Source organism: Temnothorax nylanderi, unplaced genomic scaffold (assembly GCF_030848795.1).
Source record: "Temnothorax nylanderi isolate EJ_2023f unplaced genomic scaffold, tnyl_v1.0 TNYL_tig0052_pilon, whole genome shotgun sequence".
NCBI classification, from domain to species: domain Eukaryota; kingdom Metazoa; phylum Arthropoda; class Insecta; order Hymenoptera; family Formicidae; genus Temnothorax; species Temnothorax nylanderi.
In genome coordinates, this window is record NW_027249114.1 from 1,008,048 (window position 1) to 1,030,504 (window position 22,457).

General features: G+C 39.2%; 2 protein-coding genes across 4 annotated transcripts in view; one reads left to right on the top strand and one right to left on the bottom strand.

Annotated features, from left to right (window-relative positions):
* Nucleotides 1-21,719, bottom strand: part of LOC139772665 (sodium channel protein 60E) — a 97,253-nt gene extending 75,534 nt beyond the window's left edge. For both annotated transcript variants that reach the window (XM_071706519.1, XM_071706520.1), the window contains exon 1: nt 15,817-21,719. In XM_071706519.1, the coding sequence (XP_071562620.1) occupies nt 15,817-17,223 (1,407 nt within the window). In that variant the 5' untranslated portion in view covers nt 17,224-21,719. The remainder of the gene's footprint in view (nt 1-15,816) is intronic.
* The window catches only part of Pyd (zonula occludens-like protein polychaetoid), an 84,003-nt gene that overhangs the window by 27,857 nt on the left and 33,689 nt on the right, over nt 1-22,457 (top strand). For both annotated transcript variants that reach the window (XM_071706524.1, XM_071706525.1), the window contains exon 3: nt 14,322-14,387. In XM_071706524.1, coding sequence (XP_071562625.1) covers nt 14,322-14,387 — 66 coding nt within the window. The remainder of the gene's footprint in view (nt 1-14,321; nt 14,388-22,457) is intronic.

Genomic DNA, 22,457 nt, shown 5'->3' on the forward strand with positions numbered 1-22,457 from the left:
TCGACATTAGTTTCGTCGGTACACGGAATGCAAAAGTTCGCTGTCTCGAATATACAAAAGCAGAAACTTTATAACAAATCTACCACCGCTTTGATTGCTCCGTGCGGCACTGAGGTTTCTAGATCTGGTTACGCGACGTCGACCACAAGCCACGTGCAAACTAACTGTTTGGACGGGGAAACGTGAAATTATATTTCAGTAGCGCCGACCATCTGTATTTTCACCTTCCTGTATACATATTTCGAAGCCAATAGCGCTGTTATAATTATATATTGTATACAATATATAAATTGCATCTATGCACACGAGTCAATATTTTAAAAAATTTGACTTACCTACACTACTATGGTTTTTACCCCTCCAAATATTAGAGCGACAATATTAACTTGCATTAGCACGATATAATATGCTGTAGGTATTTATAAAGCTAAACATAAAATACTTCAAATATCTCTTTTAAATCAAATAAAACTTAGATACTCATTTATTAAATTTTTCGTTCTGATCGTTTGCGAAGAAAAATTTAATACAAATTACCACGTAATATTATTTATATAAAAAATAGTATAGGTGTAAAAAGGTTACTTCGACAGATGTTGCAGATATCTTGACACGCGTTATCTCGAACAAAAAGATTGCTCGAAAAGAAAATAGAAAGATCCGTCTTTTGCCGATTAGTTTTTCTCTCTTTGGAGAATCTCGGGATTTGCTCGCCACGGAGTTATCTCCGGTGTGTCGTGTGCAAAATCTCGTCCGAAAGCAACGCACCCTTTCTCAACGTTTTTCGCTACGTCTCGGCCGCTCTTTTGCCGGGCATCCCGGCGCGGATATATCGTTATAACGCTCCACCGTCTACGTACGCGTACGCGCGAAACGGATCCCAGTTATCCCATTGTGAGGAGATTTTCAATAGACCTCGTCAGCGTTCCTTTCACACCAGACTTCACAACGGCTGCTTGCGTTCGGCTGTGTGCCGTGAGGCTACAATGTAACATCGTGAGACTGCGTTGTGTGCCGTCGAATCGTATCACGCGTTTACGCGACTCTCGGCGTCGCAATAGAAATTCCGCCGACCGGAGCGCGCCCGCGTTTCGTCGTACTATAAATAATGATTTAATTAAATCAGATTTAATTAAATCAGGTGCCATCTCGTTGATCGTCGCCGCGACCTTCGATTGTACGACGTTTGACGTGCGTTCCGGAGTTCGTGGTGTTATTGCGACCGCGTCACACGTCTACAATGACGTACATAAACGATTTTACTTCCCTACAAGTTCAGCGTACATTGCTTAAGAATATGTGTGTCTAATTAATTAAAAACTAAAATTATTAATGCCAAAAGTATATCTTCTGTGATGTGATGTACACGTACATCAGTTTATGCAAAATATCATGAAATTACTAGCCTCCATATTTAATTATGTATAAAATATGTAATATGTGAATCGGAATTCAGATGACAACCGATAAGCTGAGAATCGAGTTTAACATACATGCAGGAAAAGCATAATTCGAACCCTACTTCCATTGGCAAGATTTATTTCGGTTTTTTTGGCAAACTCTTCAAATAAAGAATTTATCTTTGTACAACGACGGTATGACTGTCGTAACACGCGAAATGGCTCGTATCGAAGGCTATATTTTTTCCGGCATTTGCATTTTAAATAGAAAACTGTGGGATAAAAATAATAAACTCCGTAGGAAAACGGCATAAAACTTGACATTCTTAAGGAACATAAATTTCTCGTAGCAAATTGAAAAAATATAGCACATTATGCGTGTATTGCCTTAGCAGTAAGTCTTTCGAGGCTTACTGTTAAAAGGGTATTCTGTAGCGATTGTGTTTATACGGACTTGTAGAACGACTTGTTCGATGCGAATGATGTACGAAGTGGCGGACATAAAACCGGCCTGAAACGCAAGATACAGTTGCAAGATACAGTTTGGGGCCGGTTTTATGAGGGCCACTCTGTAGAATAAAGAGAAAGTCTTATCGTCCTGCCGTGAGATAAGAACATTTTATTGCGGTAGAATAAAACATTTGCTCGCAATATCGTTATTCGATTGCATATACGTATAAAGTTAAACGATCGATAGGTGCCCAATAAAAGGAAATCGTTTTATCGCCGTGGCTCGATTGAAAATAATCTTCGAATCTAACGAAAAGGGAGAAAATAGGCTGATCCGTATTTAGAACACGCCTGCAAGATCGCTGGTAGATATAAGCCGCCTCTAGTCGATCGATTCTGATGGTTGCCCATTTCACATTAGCGCCGCGACATCAGAAAAGCTCTTGTTTTCGAAAGGATCTAAATGGAAACGCGGGTCGCAAAAATATTTTATCACCGTAGATGTGTGTCAGAAAAATTGGATTTGTCTAATAATTTTTTATTTTGACTAGATTATATGAACTGTGTGGCGAAATAGATGTGGTTATTTATTCTTCGACAGTTTCTCGCTATATATATATATATATATATATATATATATATATATATAACTTTATAAAATAATAAAGAACGAAAATATTATATTTCTGAAACATTACAGTGTTCCATATTAATTCGTTATGCATATTTACGTGGAAAGCTGTAAGCTAAAAATTCTGCACAAACATTTTAGAAAGAGTGGCTGTATGTTTTGTACAGTATGCAAATAGCTAATTGGATTAGAGGGAGATGCGTATATTCTCTTATTCTCCGTAATAAAATTTTTTTTATAACAACGCGCAATGCAAACGTAACGCAAATTAATTTTATTTATGAATCAAATCACAGATAACTTTTTAAAGAAGACCATTAAAAAAGAAATTATTTTCTTGATATTTTTACATAAATTTATATTGTAATCTGTATGAGAAAAAATAAATAATATTTTTATATACAGATATCTTCTTTTGATTGGAAGTATAAAATGTAAAGAATGAAAACATTGAAAGAAATTAATTTAAATTAAACAGATCAGTTTTTTACATACATATATGTAGTTCATAAACCTTTTTTCTCGTTGATGACTTGAATCATATCAATTTACTTGAGAGTTTGTTTCCGGTACTGCAGCACCATCATCTATTTCGATTGAACTGTCCGGCCTAAATTATACGCCCTATTTGCTAAATGCGTTATATTATCAATTGCAACTAGCGTCATAAAGTACGCTTCCGTGGTTGACGCAATTTAATCAGACCAGTGAGCCGCGCGTAGCCGTGCCATTCATCAATTCAAATAAGCTGCAATCAAAGTTGGTTGCACGATGCAATGCCTGTCAGTTGTATTCGGCGCCGGCCGTGTGAGGTTCGTATAGCGCAGCAACAGAAACGATAACAAGCCTCTCGCCGCGCTTCCATGTCAATGCGATTTTGCTCTATCTGGCATCGCGATTCGCGTATCTGCAAACTCAAAACGGAACGTCCGCGTCGTTTCGACCGCGATCGCGGAACCCCTTTCGATGCAATTCAATCATACGAACCTAAAACTGCATCCATGAATATCTGCGTAAACTCATCCCAGCAATTCTTCTCTACTTCGAATAAAAAACCAATTTTTATTTTAAGATATTTAATTTAACGCTTAAATATTTCGTATATTTAGTTCAATTTTTATTACTTTACATTCATTTATAAACTACAAAGAATGTAGTGTAATTATAAGAATACAATTTATGTTTACAGAAATAATGTAGTTATTTTTGTATTTACATTTGTTTTCTTTCATTTAAATTAAAATTATACATAAATTAAAATTATATTTCCGTATAGTCATTTCGTTGTAATTTTTAATTTAAATTTCTGTTGTCTGCTACAGTTTTAGCTATTAAATCTGTATTATATGTCTTTCCCTATTTCTCAAGCTAATCGAGCGTATATCAAGTTTATCAAAATTAGAGTAAAACAGTTTCGAACGTTGCACAGTTTAATTGATCGAGCCTTGGGTTCATAAATGCGATCCTTTTGTTTACAATAGTTTTTAAGTTTTTCGAAGTTTCGCGCGATGAGACATATCTGCGTTAAACGATTTATTATTGCTTCGTGAGACCAAGTTAAATTGACCGTGTATTATGAAATAACTAACGGTGCTTGTGCCTGCAATCATCGTTGATTGAACTTAATTTCATTGGCGGGCGGCATCAGAGGGAGAACTGGGACGAGCCTTCATGGCCATCTCGATTTTTTTATTGCACGGACATGTCGAACTTTTTATTGGGAAATCGCGCGTATCCGAACACGAAGCGGAGCTTTTCGCGTTTTCGTCAATTGCTCGTGCAAGAAATAATAATTTCTTCTCGAAAATCAATTACGATCGATTAATGTGACGTTGTCTGTTATGTTTACGATGGCCCGATTACAGACAACAACGTAGCACTAACGATGCCACGAGATAATGCATTGTGCTATATATTGAGCCGCGCTGCTATGCATATTAACATCCGACTGGCAATGTCTCGATAAACTGAACAGGGCGCACTTCAAACGCGCCCACTCTAAATCGCCGCGCACAAAAGTATTACTAATAAATTTATTCTGCAATCGAAATTAAAGGCAATTACAGGCAATTTAATTCTTATTCGTATAATCGGTATCGAATGTAATTACTTTTATTATATTGATTAAAATAGGAACAATCGGATTTATTTTATTCGTTTCTGTATTTTGTTTTGCTGCTTCGTGATATCTTACTGAGACATTCTAATCTACATTTGTGGAAGCTTTCGGTTCGTGTGGCGATTTTCCATTAGGTCATAAAACGGAGCACGGAGTGAATAAAAATACAAATATTCGAATGGCGGGCTACTTATGAAGCTCGTTTCCACCGTTTACGACCTGTATTGTGTCACTTCGTGCAGAAATACGGAAATTTTACAACGAAAAAGCTCGAGAATGCATTCATGATCGTATCTATAAATAACATTCCATAAAATAAAGTATCCGAATCGCATGCTATCCCGTTCTTCTCTTAAGAAACACATTCAAGTCGTGTTCGAATGGTAAAGAATCTCACCATTTACGAAGCAATAACAAGAGCAATGATCAAAAACATAAAGAAATTACGACCGTGAAGCTATTGCTGGCTTCCCTCATAATTCGCGATATACTTCCGACATGCCGACAGCCTAATGGCTGAATAATGAGAGGCTATTACGACTACTGCGTGAAGAAGCGGTCTGCAGTTCGCGGATTTAATGCGGGCATAATAATAAATGCAAAAAGCTAGAAATCGAATATCGTGTACATTCTAAACTATTTTTTATTGTTCATCGCATTAGATATATAATTTTATTTTACATCTATGGATAAGAAAAAAATTTGTTTTGAAATCTTTCTTTCAACAATGTTTATTGAAAATTATTGTATTAATTGAAATGATTAGAATAACTATATAAATGGATATTTAGAAATTTTATAAAATGCGATAGTATAAAAATTGATTAGTCAAGTAAACTTAGATTGCTTAGCATAAAAGCTGAATATTAAACAGCTTAATATTTCTCGCTTTCTTTTCTCATTATGATGAATTTACAATTAGCGTTCATAAGAATTCTTGGTTGGTTAGCACGTGAAAACGGAAGAACCTCGCGGAGGGAAAAATTGTTGAAAGGCCAGAGGTGAAGAAATCTTGGATTTTAAAAGCGAGTTAATACAAACTCGTATAATTTTACGTCGTAATCTCAAGCTATTTATAATACCGCGCCAAAAGATAGCGAGAACTATAACACAGCATACGTTGGATCTCATTCGTAACGAATTATCGTCATGTATCTCGATCTTCCGGCAGAGTACAGGTTTTTATTCCCCTTCTGTTATTTTCTTTTTCCGCATTTCCCTTCGTATGAGCTACATCGCGATAAATTTCTTACGCAGCGCGCAGCCGTGCTCGGCCAGCGTCTGTTCAATATTTGTGTTGCTACTGATTTTGTTTGGAGTCATAACATTTGGCTGGTATGACGATCGTGATCCCAATATTGAATCGTTTCATATGCCATATTTAGATGAAGCAACTATAATCGAAGATATACTGCTTGCAATAGAACGGCGTAGCTCTCTATTTTTTAGACGAGAAATATACTTTATTGTTAGCAAGATCGATGACAACATTTTTATTAATTTTTTCTTAACCTTCGAGAATAAGTCTATTTTCACGGATCTCTTTAACCCAATGATGGAAAACAGAAAAAAATTCTTTTAATTTGGCAATCGGAAATAAAGGTCTATAATATAAAATGTTTAAAAGATGCTAATGTATTAATCTTTATTATTGATTTGTTGATAATAAATGGAAATAACGTGTCTTTGCGGAAGCTAAGATATTAATATGATATCTTATTCGTTTTCCTTTTCTTTCTTTTATGAGAGTATCATTTAAAAATTCAAATCCGCGCACAATTATTATGTTATTGTATTTTATCATATTAATTACAAGTGTATAAATCGAGAGTTATAGCTGACTGCGATAATATTCAATGCTCACTCTACAATTTACGTTTAACATATTTGACAGATTTAATCTGATGGATACTACTGCTCACGGAATGATTAATGCCATTCAAAAATGATCGACGTTTCTTCCGCTCATTGACGTTCACTAGTGTTATTATTTATGGTGTTATTAGTCACGTAATTTAATTGCAATCCTTCATTTCCCGAACAACTTAATTAATGCACAACAAATCATAAATACATTACAGTGAGAATACGATCGATTCAGTAATTCAGAATTTCTCAATATCTCTCTTAATTCTAAAGATTGGAGGACATGCGTTATAATCACTTATTTTCCTCGAGATTTGCTTTTTTAAATCAAATCCGATTACAAAACTAAATTTATCGCTTATTAGTTTCTATGCTTTGCAAATTACTTTCGATCGTCGAATCCTTTCCACGTTATTTCACAATAGGATAATGAAGATTACGAGGAGAGGAAATAATAGATTGTGCCCGAGTGGTCGAATAATTCGATTTTCGGAGTTTACGGCAATATTTTAAACGCCATTTTACACGAGAACTATTCCTTAACAGCCTCTTCTGTTATCGCGTCGGCGTGGTGAATTATACGTTCCGAAGAGAGAAAAACAGGCGGAGAGAGAAGGAAGAAAAAGGAACAAAAGAATGAATGGAAGTTTCTGTTCTTGCCATATTCCTCCTTTTTGTTTTTCACGGAGAAAGGAAAAGAGTCTATGCTTTTTCGTATGCTCCTTCTCCTTATTTTCCTTTTTCTTACTAACCCATCTTAAATATTCATGTTTGAACTTATCTCGGATGAATTTATTTCAGATAAAAATCATGTAATGCTAGCCATTTGAAAATATCTCTTAATTAGAAAAATTTCTGCAAAAATCTCTTGTTTTAGAACATTTGTTTTAAAATTTTATTTCATTGAATATACATATAATCAAATTTTAATAGAATCTTTCCGATAAAGTTGACTAAAATACGTTATTTTAAAACTTAAGAAATGCAGGAAAGTGGTATGCAATCATTAAATAAAGAAAAAATACGTCTAATCGTATCTAATATCTTATAGGTTTATTTATATAAGAAATTTTCAGAAATAGTGAAATGATAGAAATACGACATACATTCACAGCGAAATTATGTTAACACTATAATGTTTCTTCTGAATTGTAGATTGCGATTGAATATTTAAAGGCGCCTTACGTGTTAAATTTCTAAATACGAAAATGCAGTGCAAAAGTTTCTTCTTTATTTAATTTTTTAATGAACTTTGCTGCAACTATCAACTGCTGTTATCACATGTAATTTATAATAAAGTACGTGGACTGTATGAATATAAATTATACTGTAGACAGCAATGAGGTTATAATGGCTTCATTCTACATTATATTCTTCCGCAGTTGTCAACTCGAAGAAACTTAGCAGACGGGTGTTGCTCATAAAATTAATAGCGGCAAATCGAAGAAACTTTTCTTCCATGCATCATAGAGAACACCGAGTTAGAAACGCGAGCGCACAATATTTTTGTGAAGATTCATTATTAATATTGTTTTATGACTCGATAAAAGATATATCACTCCGCTAGACTCACAGTATGTATCCGAGTGTCTCGTTACTCTAACAACACAACAGAAAACAACAATCTAACAACAAGCATCAAACATAGATTTTCATCCATCGTAGAAAAGTTTCGTGCCATTTGAAAATATAAGAAATAAACTCAAGTCACAGAATTTCGATATGTTACAACGGGTACCCATTTTTATAAGATTTAATCGCCGAAATGTTTACAGCTATATTATACATATGATAAATTAAAATTCAGACAAGGACCTTTGATAATATTTTTTATCAAAATTACGATCTTGATATAACAGTCTGGTCTTCTGTAATATTTTGAGCAAATATTCGACATATTATGAACAAATTTTCAAAAAGTGTATTATAATTGAACAAGCAAATAATCTACTTTCTTATAGAAATAGAAAGAGAGAAAAGGAGAGAAATATTTCTGTTTAATCTATTAGCTTCGTTAATAAACTATGCTTAAAACACAAATTCTAGTAGGTTGTTAATAAACAATATTTTTAGACTGACATCGATAAAAATTATGATGAGAAGTACCATTCATGCGCGATGGTCGCGTACGGGAAATGCCACGAAATTACAACTTTGTTTTATCACGTTAACCGCATATTCCTATGACACACTTTTCCGTGGCATGTGGATAAGTTATCGATAGTTTGTATCGCGTGCAGATGCCGCGCTAGTGATAAATTCCGCTATACTAATTCTGTGCATCATCGGTGACGCATTTTGCAGCGAAAATGTTCGAACTTCTTTACAGTCGCGTCGCGTCGCTGCGCTGCGCTAAGCGCTTAAATGTCTTCGGGAGTGCTATTTATCGATTTCTGAAAGATGGAACGTGATGATGGTATAAATTATGAAATAATAGTGCGCGCGAATCTATCGCTGTCGTAATTCGTTTTGCGCCCGTTATAAAAGATGCCCTCCTTTTCGCGACACGCGTTGATGAATTTAAAGTTCGTGAGATCCTTTTCTGTTTTTAGTATTAAATATTTTTAGCAATAAGACCATCTCGTATTGTTCTCTTTTTGCCAAAAAGTTAATTTTACTTACGTAAAATTAACTGACACGGTCTTTCTGAAATTTAATTCGCGAGTGCTTATTGATTTACAGTGTTAAATATATTTTTATAATTTAAAATTCGCTGAAAATTCTCGCTGAAGAAGAAGTTCGTCAAAAAATTCGTTACTAAACTGATAAACATATTATGCCATATGGGAATTTGCGGATATAATCCAATAAAATGAATCAGTAATATTATTATATTGTATATAAAAATGATTTTTATATATAATCTTTAAATGATAATTTATGATATTATGGCAAAGTAGGTTTTGTAATATAATGGAGAATGTTTCTAAGTAGAAATAAAAGGAATTAAAATGCCTTAGATATGGATCTGTTGCAATATGACGTTATCGGTCGATGTAATAATGTAGTGTTCAAAGAATAAAATAATAACCCTTCCCATTTTTCCAAGGCAATGATATTTGGAGCTCGCTCATACACGGCGAGCCACAGCCAAATGTCAGGTGTCATGAACAGTTAACCGCGATGTAAAACAAAGTTCATACTGCGGCCGATTAATTTTAATTTAAACGGAAATGCGGCCTACTTTAATTGTCCGGCGAGTTGACCTGGCGGTATTCATTTCGCGGATTGTTATGTCTGGAAATATATCGGCTCTGAGCCCAAGAATATCTGTGACAAAGATAAATATGACTGAAGCGATTGGATCTAACATTAACGGAAATATGATGAACGATAGTTTATCGCTGGAGAAAGAAATTACCCGAAGCGTGTTTAACTTTATCGTGGTTCAGCCAGATTAAAGAGATTTCTATCGGTTCTCTTTAGCATGCCATAAAATTCTATTGATTTTCACCGGGAAATTATTACAGTGAAATAAATGTGATGCCGCTGTAACGTACGTTAAATTAATTGCTATAAAGCCATCCTAAAATTTATCCACATTTATTATTATTGATTGGAAATCAAGTAAATAATTATAGTAACAAGTAATTTATAGTAACAGGTCCAAATTAATTTCATTCTTAATTATAGATTAATTAATCGAAAATTTAATAATTAATGCTCTTGACCTGATATTTTTAATGTATCAACCGTTGAAACAAAAAGAAAATGTAAAGAAAAAGAATAAAATTTCAGATATAGGAAAAAATTTGATGTTGTTCTCAAAGTCAATTTATTCAGTCATTTTTTTATTGTGAATGAAGGATTATCTATTATATTTAGTATTTAATCTAAATCTGCCTCTAGTATTACTATTTAATTATAAATAACTATAAACTGTTAATTTGAAAAATCTTTTAAATCGCAAATAAAACAATTATGTATAAAAATGTGATATTAAAGCACTTCGAATTTTCGTTTAGTTAGTAAGTTGATAAGCTCTTTTCAGTTTCTATCAGCGAATGCTTCGGTTAATGAACGACTCCGAGTTTTCTTATCGTTCGCTAGGATCGGCATGTTTCTCTTTCGTATACGGCACGTTTTTAAAAAAGGGGATGGAGACGAACAAGTAAAATGACCGAATCACTTTCCTCGCAACAATATCGTTATGGGACTTGTACGAATTTCTCTGCCGCTTAAGGTGAGGTTGCTCCAAAGGGCTCGCGTGATCACGTGTCTCGTGGAAATTAAATGTAGCGACGGGGAAAACGGACGACGGGTATCGTAGCTTTCGTAGGTTTGAACGACCTTGATGTTTTACTTATCATCGATATTTTACGCAGCTCTGCGTAACCGCGGGATATCTCGCTTGGTGTACAACATTCGATACTAATTCGATTCCGAGCGATCATTAATATGTAAAATGACAGTGTATAAACGAAAAAAATCACTTCTTTATAAAAGAAATCTTTTAATATTTAAATTCATACAAATGTAGATTTAGATTTTCTGATTAATGGAAAAGATAATGTCTGATGTTTTGTAAGTTGCGGGAATAAATTTGTAAATGGATAATAAAATTTTTCTTGATTTTTAACAAATTCTGTATAGACTCTACTTTGACAGAAATTTTGAGATAATCGCGGGTAGTCACGCACAATTTAGCATAAAAAATTGAAAAATTTTGCTTTATATAAAAAGCTTATTACTTTCAAGATATTGCAAAACCAATTTTCTATATCTAGCAAGATTAATTCGAATAATGACTTTGATAAAAATCGAGCGAGAAGCTATCGTCACTTCCGTATGCATATTTTTGTTTCAAAATTTTCGCAGTACTCCATTATTTTCCTTCCTGCCGAACGTGTTATATTTCGAGGATGTATCGGATTTGGCCGAGCTCTGTTTCAGGGTAGAATTATTTATCGCGCAGTGAATCAAGAATAATTAAGTGAAAGTTAATCCAGCAGCGTGAAATTAGTAAAAATTCGTGAAAATTGTGTCGCAGGCACCGAATTGACGACGGTAGCAATAGATTTCCGATTTCTGATAGAACTCCGTAAGAAGTCCGTAAGAAATGGGTCAAAATAACTTTGAAAGGAAACAGAAAAGGAAACTATTACGTGACGTATCTTCATCAATGCCATTCAGCAATTTTCTTTAGTTGTTAGCTTGACCTAGAAGTCATGTACCATCAGGTAAATTATAGATTTTTGTCGAGTTTCGAGTTAATTTTTTCTTCTTTTCATTGAAGGCCGCTTCGTCATTTCATCGCTTTATTGTTTTACACAAGCTTTTAACTCGCGACATTAAATATCCCCAACTATACCTAAGCACCAAAATAAAACTTTATTATAATATTATAATGAAGTCTATATTAAGTTAGTCGGTAGGTAAGCAAATTGTAACAATTAATTTGATATACATAATTAATAACGATTAGCGTAGATAGAAATAAAAGTTTTCTAAATTGTCGTTTTTTTACTAAATAAAATTTAAATTAAAAAATTTTTATTTTTTAATCCGAATTTATATCAGAAATCTTCGCGAATACCATGATAAATATATACATATAATAATATTATAAGACGAGACTACCTAACAATGTAGATTACATTTTCTTTCTGAAACACAGAGCTCTTGGATTTCATGACAGATAATAGCGAGGCGATATTCGGGTCGTTTCTTCCGTATACCTTTCTTGCCGAATTGTCAATTTGCGTATGTACACAGTAGACAGACGATGGAAATGTCGCGGATCAAGTATCGCGCACGTGATCCACCTACGATGCGCCTAAACTAGATATTGAAAGCTTGCGGCTTCACGAAGAATATCTCGGCATTCGGTGCGAGACAATTACATTAACAGTATCCTCATCCATATTTAGCTGGAAAAATGTTTGCCTCTCTTTGGGGAGACGCACATAATCGAAACGTCCCGGAGGTTTTAGAAAGCGATTTATTTTATACCATCCCAAGTTACTTTTCCCTCCTTTTAAGAGAAAAAATTCTGTGATTATTTTCTCTTAAATTATTCGGATAATTTGTGTAAATTTTCCTCCTTTATCATTTAAACTATTTTAAATGCGTCTCAGTCAATATCTGAAATATGCATTTGTCTCTCTCTAAAATACTCGATAATTTTTATATTCGTCCCAGAATCTATCGTTGCAAATATCGCAAATCGATGAAATAAATAATTAATTAAACTGCAATAATAATATGGAGACATTTCAATACATTTCAATTTCGGAATCGTTTTACAGACCTCAACAGCAGCACACAAAAATCAACATGCGACGTTATCTTTCCACTATATGGAAATTATGAGGCGCGTTTTTGCGATCCGGTATACACAACGGTTGTATGTATCATACAACGGAAAATGCTGACGGGAGTATCAACATAATTACCGCAAACTAGTTTACCATACTCGTGTCATAGAGAAGCGGTCGGGATGGAATCTGATAATGATGATGATACCGGCCGATCTGGAAAAAAAAAAACCGTAGGATTTTCCTCGCCGTGGAAATCGCAACGCCAAAAAGCGCAATAACTCGTTAAGGGTAGCGAAGCGTTGCATCCGATAAATAATGCTTTTCCATTCTTGCCGAACGTTCTATTCTCTCGAACCCGCGCTTCGTGATATTAAAGATACATTAACTCGCCCGGTGAACCGGTAGTTTTTGCTCTGGTTGCGACGGGAATAGCGCGAAAGAAATATGACGCTCGCTTCTTTTCATTTTGAAAAAGCGAGCGTAAGAGGAGAGCAATAACAACTCGCCGGTCGTTCAAGAAAGATTCATTGCTCTCCTGTATAAAGAAACTAACGAGCTTACTGAGGCTTAAAAGGTCTTTCTTCTTGGTCACGCTGATGTCGGTATTGAACTGGTACTCGAGCACTGTGGATAAACGGATACAAACCGTGTCCGTTACGATGATTTACGAGTGCAAAGTTTAATTGAAATTATGTTAACGTAATTCTTATATGTTGCGGTATTTTGTCGTCTGTTTGTAATCTTGAAAGAGAAATCTTCTAACAATTGTCTTCGTAATTAAATCTCCAGAGGAGTTATCTTTGTAGTACAAGAATATTTTATAATTTTATTAAACAATTTTATCTTACATCCAATAGCTTATACAGAAAAAGAAAAATTAAAATATTATGTATTGTATTAATTTCATTACGCGTCTCTCTTATCATTTTATTCAAGTAATAACTGTATTACTTTTAGAAAGGATTAGTTAACGTTGGAATTTAATGGAATGTATTTTGTATCTCTTGGAAAAAAATGGATTTTGGAGTAGTATTTTTTCTAAAATTAACTCACACTATCAACGTCATATTTTTATGGAACAAAAATTAAAAGAATATTTACAGTACGTTTAGTGATATATATTCATACCACTATATAAAGGGAATTTAACAAGATTAATGAAGTTTGAGGTTTTTCTTTCTGCCTATGTTGACGCTGCTATTGACCCGCTACTTCAGCATCATAAATAAAATTCAGTACGCTCGTGCGCGTACACTCTATTACAAATTATGATCAGGCGTGTAATGGAATACGATTTTTACGTTATTCCGATAGACAAATTGCAAAAGTTTCCTCTTGCCAGATCACTACGAAAAAAATATAAAGGTTTGTTTTTCTTTCTGCCGCGGTAATTCTCGCTTTGCTGAAAAATTCAAAGAATAAATTATAAAACTAATAGCCAGATCCTTTTTTTTGTTCAATTGCCAAGCCGAATTCGTATCTATTAACCTTTAAACTATGGACTTGCAAATTGCACCCTCCATTTACAATAATACGGTAAATTCTGCGTGAAATGCGGGACTGTAATTTCCATCTAACAATTCTCTTTGTTTCAGATCGCTACAGGATTCCAGGATGACGCACAGGACGAAGGATCCTCGGATACAGACATTGCACGAGAGGTAAGTACCGTTCTCTTTATGCGCATCCCTTTTTAGAGATTACTTGTTGTAAATGTTGTACAATACACGTTTTATCTTTGTGATTGTTTAATCGAGCTTGATCAAAAGATTAAGATGTTATCGAAGGTGCGAAGATTGCATACCGACATATTAAGCGAGCATTACCGACAATTAAGTTCACATTTCACGTCTGATAGCTCAATAACGTGAGGCGTTCTCACCGACTGGCGCCCAGCGCGAAAGGTCTGAATATAAAATACTTCGAGAGCTCTGGAGAGTCGTTCGATAAAATTCCGAACATTTTGCGAAATATGTAGATTCGAAGTTTTTTTTTCCTCAATAAACGTGAGTCTCGCCAATAGCGAAGGGAAACTGAAAGAGGGAGTAATTAAAGGAATCCGACGTGTTGTGACCCACATAATCTCCCGTAGATCCAACAGGGGTTCCTTACTTGAGAACAGGTCACGAATAGTCGCGGTCGATCGATTTTTAATATATAAATAGATGTGTAGCGCACGGACACACGCGCGCGAATTCGCTTAATCTTTTCCATTGCCCTCCTCGCGCCGAACCTTCTCGCTTCTCTTCCTTGTTTTCTCTCACTTCATATCTCCTCCTGGTGATTCCCCCCATCTCTCTCTCTTTCTCATCGCCACTTTACTCTTTCAGTACCGCCGACCTCTCACCATCCACCCTCTTGTCTCTCTCGCAATTCTTTCCTCCACCTCTGGTTTTAAGTCCCTTTCGTCTCTGCTCTGCGCACACACGTACATTTCTCCTTCCTCCCTAACCCGGCAGATTCTCTTTTCTTCCTTCGTATTCCTTTTTTACTGTCACCTACCGTTTTCCCGCCACCTTTGTTTCACTCGCTTTACGGTCGAAGAAATTTATTTACAGAAACGAAAATCGCGCACGTTCGCCCGATATTTGCTCTCGGGCTCCTGGCAACACTCGGCGATATAAACTGGAAATACGCGATGGTTGAAATTGCATCGCGGCATCGTGTTATAACGATCCTCGCTCGCGTGGTCCTTTAACATTTCCGAGGCTTTGTGAATTTAAGATATGACTATGATAAGTTGGCAGCTATTATACCTAACTGAAATCGCGCTCTGGTTTCGCTGAAGCTCAATATGTAAAATTTCTTTTATAGTTTAAAGAAATTAACACTGAATAACTCTCACAAGGGACATGTTACAACTAAACCGATTTAATTTTTTTTAAATATGTTAAGCATAAAAATTTAAGAAAAAAAAACATTTTAAAAAGAATCAAATCGGTTCCAGGCAATTGTAACGGTCCTCTGTCAATCTATATTGCAAATATATTAGACGATTTAAAAAGTAAACTATTATCTGTAGATAATTTCATTCGACGATGAGTTAAAGATGAAGAAATAAAGAATATATCTACGAGATTGCAAACTCACCTCGTCGTAGATGAAATTGTCGATCTCTTCCAATGGCCTGCCATAGAGATCGTTTGGGAACGGTTCGAATTTGTTTGGCAGGCGCGCGCCATCCTCCACCGACATCTTTCTCTTCGGTTGAAAACCATATTCGCGCACTAATTGCACAGTCTTGTTCTCCAATCTGCTTTCCTTCGTGAACGGCTTGACCGTTTGCTTGCCGCCCTTGCTGCCGGGGGTTCTCGCAACGGACGACCTGCCCTCGGGCTTGGATTCCCTGGTGTCGGGAACGTCGCCCGACGCGGCCTGCGGCGTCGTCACGACGTCCGCCTGAATCTCCGCGCTTCCGGAATCGCCGGTGCCGGAATCAGCGGAGGTACCGGCGGTTCCGGCCAACGGTGGCCGCAGTCTCGTGCTGTCCTGCGTTCTGGAACCAACTCTCTTCATCGGCGGGGATTCGCTCTTCTTGGACTCCGGTGAGGTCAGCTTTTCCGTTCCCGACGGACTCGTAACTCCATCCGCCTTGTCGACGTCGACGTCAGCGCGCGAATCCGACGATTTAGCGACCGCTTGCGGATACTCCTTGCTCTCTTCCGACAACGCGGGCGAGCTCGGACGTTCGTACGGCGACGAACTTGGACGTTCTTCGTCATCGACTTGGTAGACTCTCGTCGCAGTCTTGGGGCAAATCTTCGATGGCCGCGAACTCGGCTCCTCGTACTCGGTATACTTAGGCGGACTTAGACCCGCGTACGGTGGCGGCGATTGCTCCTGGTCCCCGCTGGGTCCCGTCGACGAAGAGATGCGGGGCGAGGGTGCTTCGGGGCGTCTCGGAACTTCCCCGAAACGGCGCGGCCCAGCCGCTACCCTGGAATCCTCGCCGGTAATCCGCACGTCGATGGAACTTCCTCTGGGCGATGCACTTACGCTAGTTCGTACGAACGATTCTCTCGAGCCGGCGGGAAACTCGGAGGACCCGCGGGCAGACGACCTCTCCGGCGAAGCTTGCACAGGACGATCCTCCGGTCGCCTCGACCAACTTCTTTCCATCGGGAGCGAGCCATGATGTTCCCTCCGTGCTAAATCCGATAATCCGGCAGGTTCTCGATATCTGCCTGCGACGCCGGATCTTCTGAATGGCTGGGGTGTCCTGGAAGTCGCTCCTCTGAGGTAATCGTCCAAGTCCCTGCTGCTTGCCGGAATATCGAGGCTCCTCTGACTACCGCCGTCTCTCGGTCGGTCGTTCGGATTCCCGGTGGGCCCGTAAATTCCCTCCTTGGCCAACTCATCCAACTCCTCTCTGCTCAAGTTCTTCACGTAGAGCCCGGCCACCCGGGGTCGGTTCGTGAAGCCATTGTCCTCCGAACCGCTGCTCGGAGGGCTGGGAGGACTTTTATACCCCTCGCTCCCGCCCCGCCGAGATGTCATTGGGACCTTTGCTCGATCATCCCTTTCGATCCTGTACCACTTTCGTCGGCCTCATGCTATCGCTAGATCGCCTTCGGTGCTCTATTGCTGCCGATCGATAACCACCACGCTGTTATTGATCGACCAACCAGCAGGATTTTGAAACGTTAGGGATTACGCGATATATCGTGCCAACCAACGCTTCCGGGCTGCCGATTTGTCTTTACTTATCTCGTCGATTTGTACGACGCTTCGATCACTGCGATTGCATCTGGGCTATTTCGGAGCGCTGGCTCAACTTCTGCCGCAACGCCAGCGAAAGCTCGCGTGAGACATCTTTTTCAAACTGTACTTCACGTTCGACTACACCTTCGTCAATTAACACTCGTGAAATATTTTTTTTGAATACGGAAATCGTGTTTTTTTTTTCTCAAACGTGTAGAATCACGCGAGCCGCAAGGCCGGAAGTTCACAATATAAAAGATAGCAGCTTCGTAGATTCATATATCGATGCACTGTGCTGCAAAACTTCACACTACGCGATGGTTTATTTTTCCGGTATCTTAGCTTAGGGTGACTTGCTAAGATTACAGATAAGTAGGTAATATCCGATACATTTATTATTGACGACCAATAGCGGAGAACGCCGGAGAGCGTTCGCGTGTGATGGATGACGGCGGGGACTTCTTGACCTGCTCGCAACCTGCTGCTTCCCGCACTTTGAAGTTTCTAGTGATCCCGCTTGAGAACAACGACGCGTGTCATTGCGTGTCTTGACAGATTACGACGGTAAAGCGCGTGCAAGGCACGGATTCGACGGTGTCTTTCGAGACTCTCGAAATCACAGAGAAGGTTCGATCGCCAGCCCCCTCAAGTTATACCGTCGCTCAACCAGCCTCTACTCTCGCCGCATCGTCGAGAGCGGTTTACACATACTCGCGTGGTATACTCATCGTGTCGTGTCGCGACTTTAAGAGGTCAAGGAGTCCGTGCCTGCACATAGCTCACTCCGAATGTCGACGGCTGCCGAGTGTCATGGTACTACCTGCTATAAGCGATCGACCAGCCGCGTCTACCAGCCCGCGGAGCTCTCCGAGCCGTTTCGCCGACAGTCCGGGTGAATTTAATCGTAAATATATGCGTGTGGTAGCGAGTGAAAGTCGACCACGTGAGCCCTCGCGACTCGCGCCGTCATCGATCATCAACTACGTCACTGTGGCACGTAAAGCCGTCATGTAAATCGTATATTGCAGCGTGTCGTGTATCGTGCGGGGACGAGAGCGTTCTGCGAATCGATCGCGGTCCCTCGATCGATGGCTTGATCAACAGTTCGGAAGCGCGGAAACGCGTCCCTGGGTTCTTATTCCTGGTCGTTCGCGGGCTCTCGTTTTTACTTCCGCTTCGCGCGACGGTGAAATTTGAATACGTGTGCACGTCGGAAACACACGAGACGTCGTCGCCTGGCCAGTCGATCACCCCGATCCTCTCAACGTTCGTTCGCGTACCGGCGGGATCGCGCGAGGAGGACCCCGTGGACAAACGGTCGGCGACTAAGCGGCCAGGAGGCGATTAGTTAGGCTGTTCGTATACACCGGCCGAACTGGGAGGGAAGGCGCGTCCGCCCACACACAATCGCGCTCTCGCAGAACAGCGTGGTCGGCTCGTATCAGCGTACCACTATCATCACCAGCACCCACCACCACGAGGCGTCGGGAACGGCGGCGAGACCAAACGCGGTCGACTCCGCGGTATCCCCCCACGGTCAGCACTCACTCGTCACTCGTCATCCGGCGAGGTACGGCGGTCGTCGCGACGCGAATGATAACGGCCGGGCGAGGGGTACATCGACGGTGAAGACGAAGAGAAAAGCCGGAAGCGAGAAAGAGGGACAGTCCGCGGTGAAGAGAGAAGACGTTCGAGAGAAGAGGGAAGGATCGAGCGAGAGAAAGATAGAAGGACAGAGATAGGGGGAAAGAAAGAAAGAGAAAAGAGAGAGAAAAAGAGAGAGAGAGCCGTGGTGCACCCTCGTCGTATAGTCCGGTAAATTCTGCTCGAGCGGGGGTGCAAAATCACGGGCGTCTCTTCCGAGAGCTGTGGCGGCACTGTCGGCACCGAACCCCCATCGGTACCGTGCGCGCGCGCGCGTATCGAACCACCCCGAGCCGGAGAACGCTGCCGGCCGCACGGAATCTTCGTCGACGTAGCCCCGCGTACGTATACGTATACAGGTAAACGCCGGGGCCTCGAGGCACATACACGCGCAAGAACGCGGTGAGAGAACGAGGGCGGGGGGAGGGGGTGGCAAGGGACGGTCGCGGAAATGGTGATGGTGTTAGTGGTCGCTACTGCTGGTGCTGGTGCTGGTGCTGGTGGTGGTGGTGACGGCGGCGATGGTCGTGGGGGGTACCGCGTACCTGCACCTGCACGAACACCCACTGCTGCCGCTGACGCTAACCCCCACCCCGTCGATTCACAACGAGCGCAGCCAACCCCCCTGCAAGTGGTGGCGGTGACGGTGGCGGTGGTGGCGGTCGGCGGCGGTGGTGGAGGTCGTCGTGGCGAGTGGCGAGCAGGATACGGCAAACAGGCGGACCGACCGGGCGAACGGTACCCCCGTTCCGCAGGACACGCGCTGTAATTAATCCGCCAATCGACACCAGATTCCGCCGGATGAGAGCCGGGTTAATGCGCGAAACGGTGAAAACGGCACTCTCTTCTGCCGCGGGCGACATATAATTCTCGTCCTTAATACGCGATTATCATTCTTACGGGTATAACGGAGGGATTTCGTGATAACGACGAACGCTATCGAGCGGCGAACGCTATCGGGCATAACGGATTTTCCGTTAGCGAAATCGGTAGAATCAACGATTTAGCTGGCGGCTGTGTGATCGGCTTGCGGGCGATTAAGTTTAAGCGGCCCTCTTATCACGGAACGTATACCAAGCAAATCGTGACATGGATTCTTCGCGGCGTAACATGATAATGTTATCAAGATTTTCGAGTAAATTTCTTCTTATAAATTATGAAAGCCGGTACTTTTTTAACTAAAAGTTCGTCGCCTCAACTTTCTCGTGGTATAAATTTAAGCAGGATTCTTATTATACACACCGATAATGAAGATAAGAGAAACTTTATTGTGCAACGTCGTCGATTTCTTATCTAACACAATGTATAATATAAGGATCGAGCATCAAGGTGAAAATTTCGGCATAAAGACTTTTACTTACGGCAATTTAAGTAGTTACAAATCTTATTATAAGCTATGCACCGAGAAAATCAGAGAACGTTTACTTTTTCAACTTTACATAATAGCCGTAATAAAACCTCAGATAAAGTGGGATTTAGTAACCATGATTAATTTAAGTGTCGTTGTTACGTCGACATTATTACGATTTTATCTCGACGGAAAGTTGAATAGGAGGATAATTAAATAAAGTACGTCAGTACATTAGTGAACCGTATCATTATGCCACAATATAAAAGCATCGTCAATGTAACGGACTTTTATGGAATCTGTTACATTGTAAAACTTTAAAACTCTAGAAATAGAGATGCGAAACTTAATAAATTGTAGAAAAAAATTCCTTAGCAGAAACTTAAGCAGACGCATGATTATCAAATTAATAAATAAAATTAAATGTTCGAAGATCTTTATTAATTAAGCTTTTAGAAGGCGTTACTAATTAACGTTAATGCTCGGTGTGTGTTGTTAATTATTTGAAATTTAATGAAAATTTTAGGATTGTAAGGAGATGAACTCATGTTTAAGTTTTTTTGAAAATATATTTCCTCTATCAATATCCATATTTTAACGGCGATCCAATAATCGATGTTAAAAGTATCAAGTAATTTGTTATGATTAATCAAGATGAAGAATACAGACGATCTCTAGGTTTTCTTTTGCCCTTTTGGGAACTATATTTTTCTCTTTTATTAAATGATTATCCTTCCCTTGAATTAAAACGGAGATAATCGGTCCGCGGAGTATAAATCCGGCGGCTAAAGTGACATTAATAGGTGAAGTATGACCTGTGCAGGGAGAATCTTAAGCGCACCGATAATATATGAGACGTTATTTTACACTGGCCTCCACCTGGTCTCTCAAGCTAAACTTGATTTTCCCATCTAGCTGGATTTCCGTTGTTTAATGATATATAATTCAGGGCGGAAAATCCATGTCGCATATTTCATTATTGCGATATTAGCGATGCTTCTCGTTTCGCCGTTTATCTCTCGGACAATATTGCGATTTGGAGACCGCGCTCGATCTCAAAGGTACCGTGTGTGGTAACGATGATTAATTATGCAGATGAGTGAAACGTGGTACCCTCTTTGTACGGCGTGGCTAATAAACGTTTGTGATTCGCGAACGTATGGATTTGGATATACGTTTCTCTCAGACTTACGCCACGCGAATTTCAATACTTATTGGATACTACATCACTCTCGGAAAGTATCTCAACGTATAATACATTCCCACGAGTATAAGGTGAATGTATTTTCGTTGCGCGAGAGTAATCTTGTTATAAGTTTCTCATCCAGCTTGAGGGCCAAGATGATTGAAATTGGGTTGGATAAATGCAATAAATTCTGGATATGATTCTCACAATGAAATTTATTGAATAGTTTATTCAATTGTCAAACTGTTTATAATAATTAACAGGTAGTCGTTAAAGGATTCGTAATTACTGTGACGTTGAAATATCATCGTCGGCTAGTTTTCTATTTCTTACATAAAAATAGCGTAATACACCGCCGAAGTAGGTGACGCATAACAAGGAAGTAATTCGCAATTATTACGAACTCCCGCAATCAAATACAGCTGCTGCGCTGCAAGCAATTAGTGCGCGATCATTTTCATGGTATGTCATATCCATTTGTGTATATAATTTCTCTGTGAATGTTCCAATTCTCATCAAAGATATCTCGAAATGTCAATTTATCTTTGCTTTAATTTGCAGGAAAGTAATTTACAATTTTTATAGTATAATTTCGTGTGTAGTAAAATTAGAATTTTTGCGATATTCAAAATGCAAATATACTTTTTATTATTTTTTAGTCCGGCGGTGGGGAGGAGGGGGTCGTCGAGATGTAGATCAAAGAAAATCTCAGCTTCCTCTTGATACTAGAAGATTATATATAACAGCTGCGTCTGAACATACATCTTGATACATGGTTCCTACAAAACCTTGTCCCACGGCATGATGCTTCGTAATATTTCTTGTAAGATAAGCTACTGATGTAAGATAAGC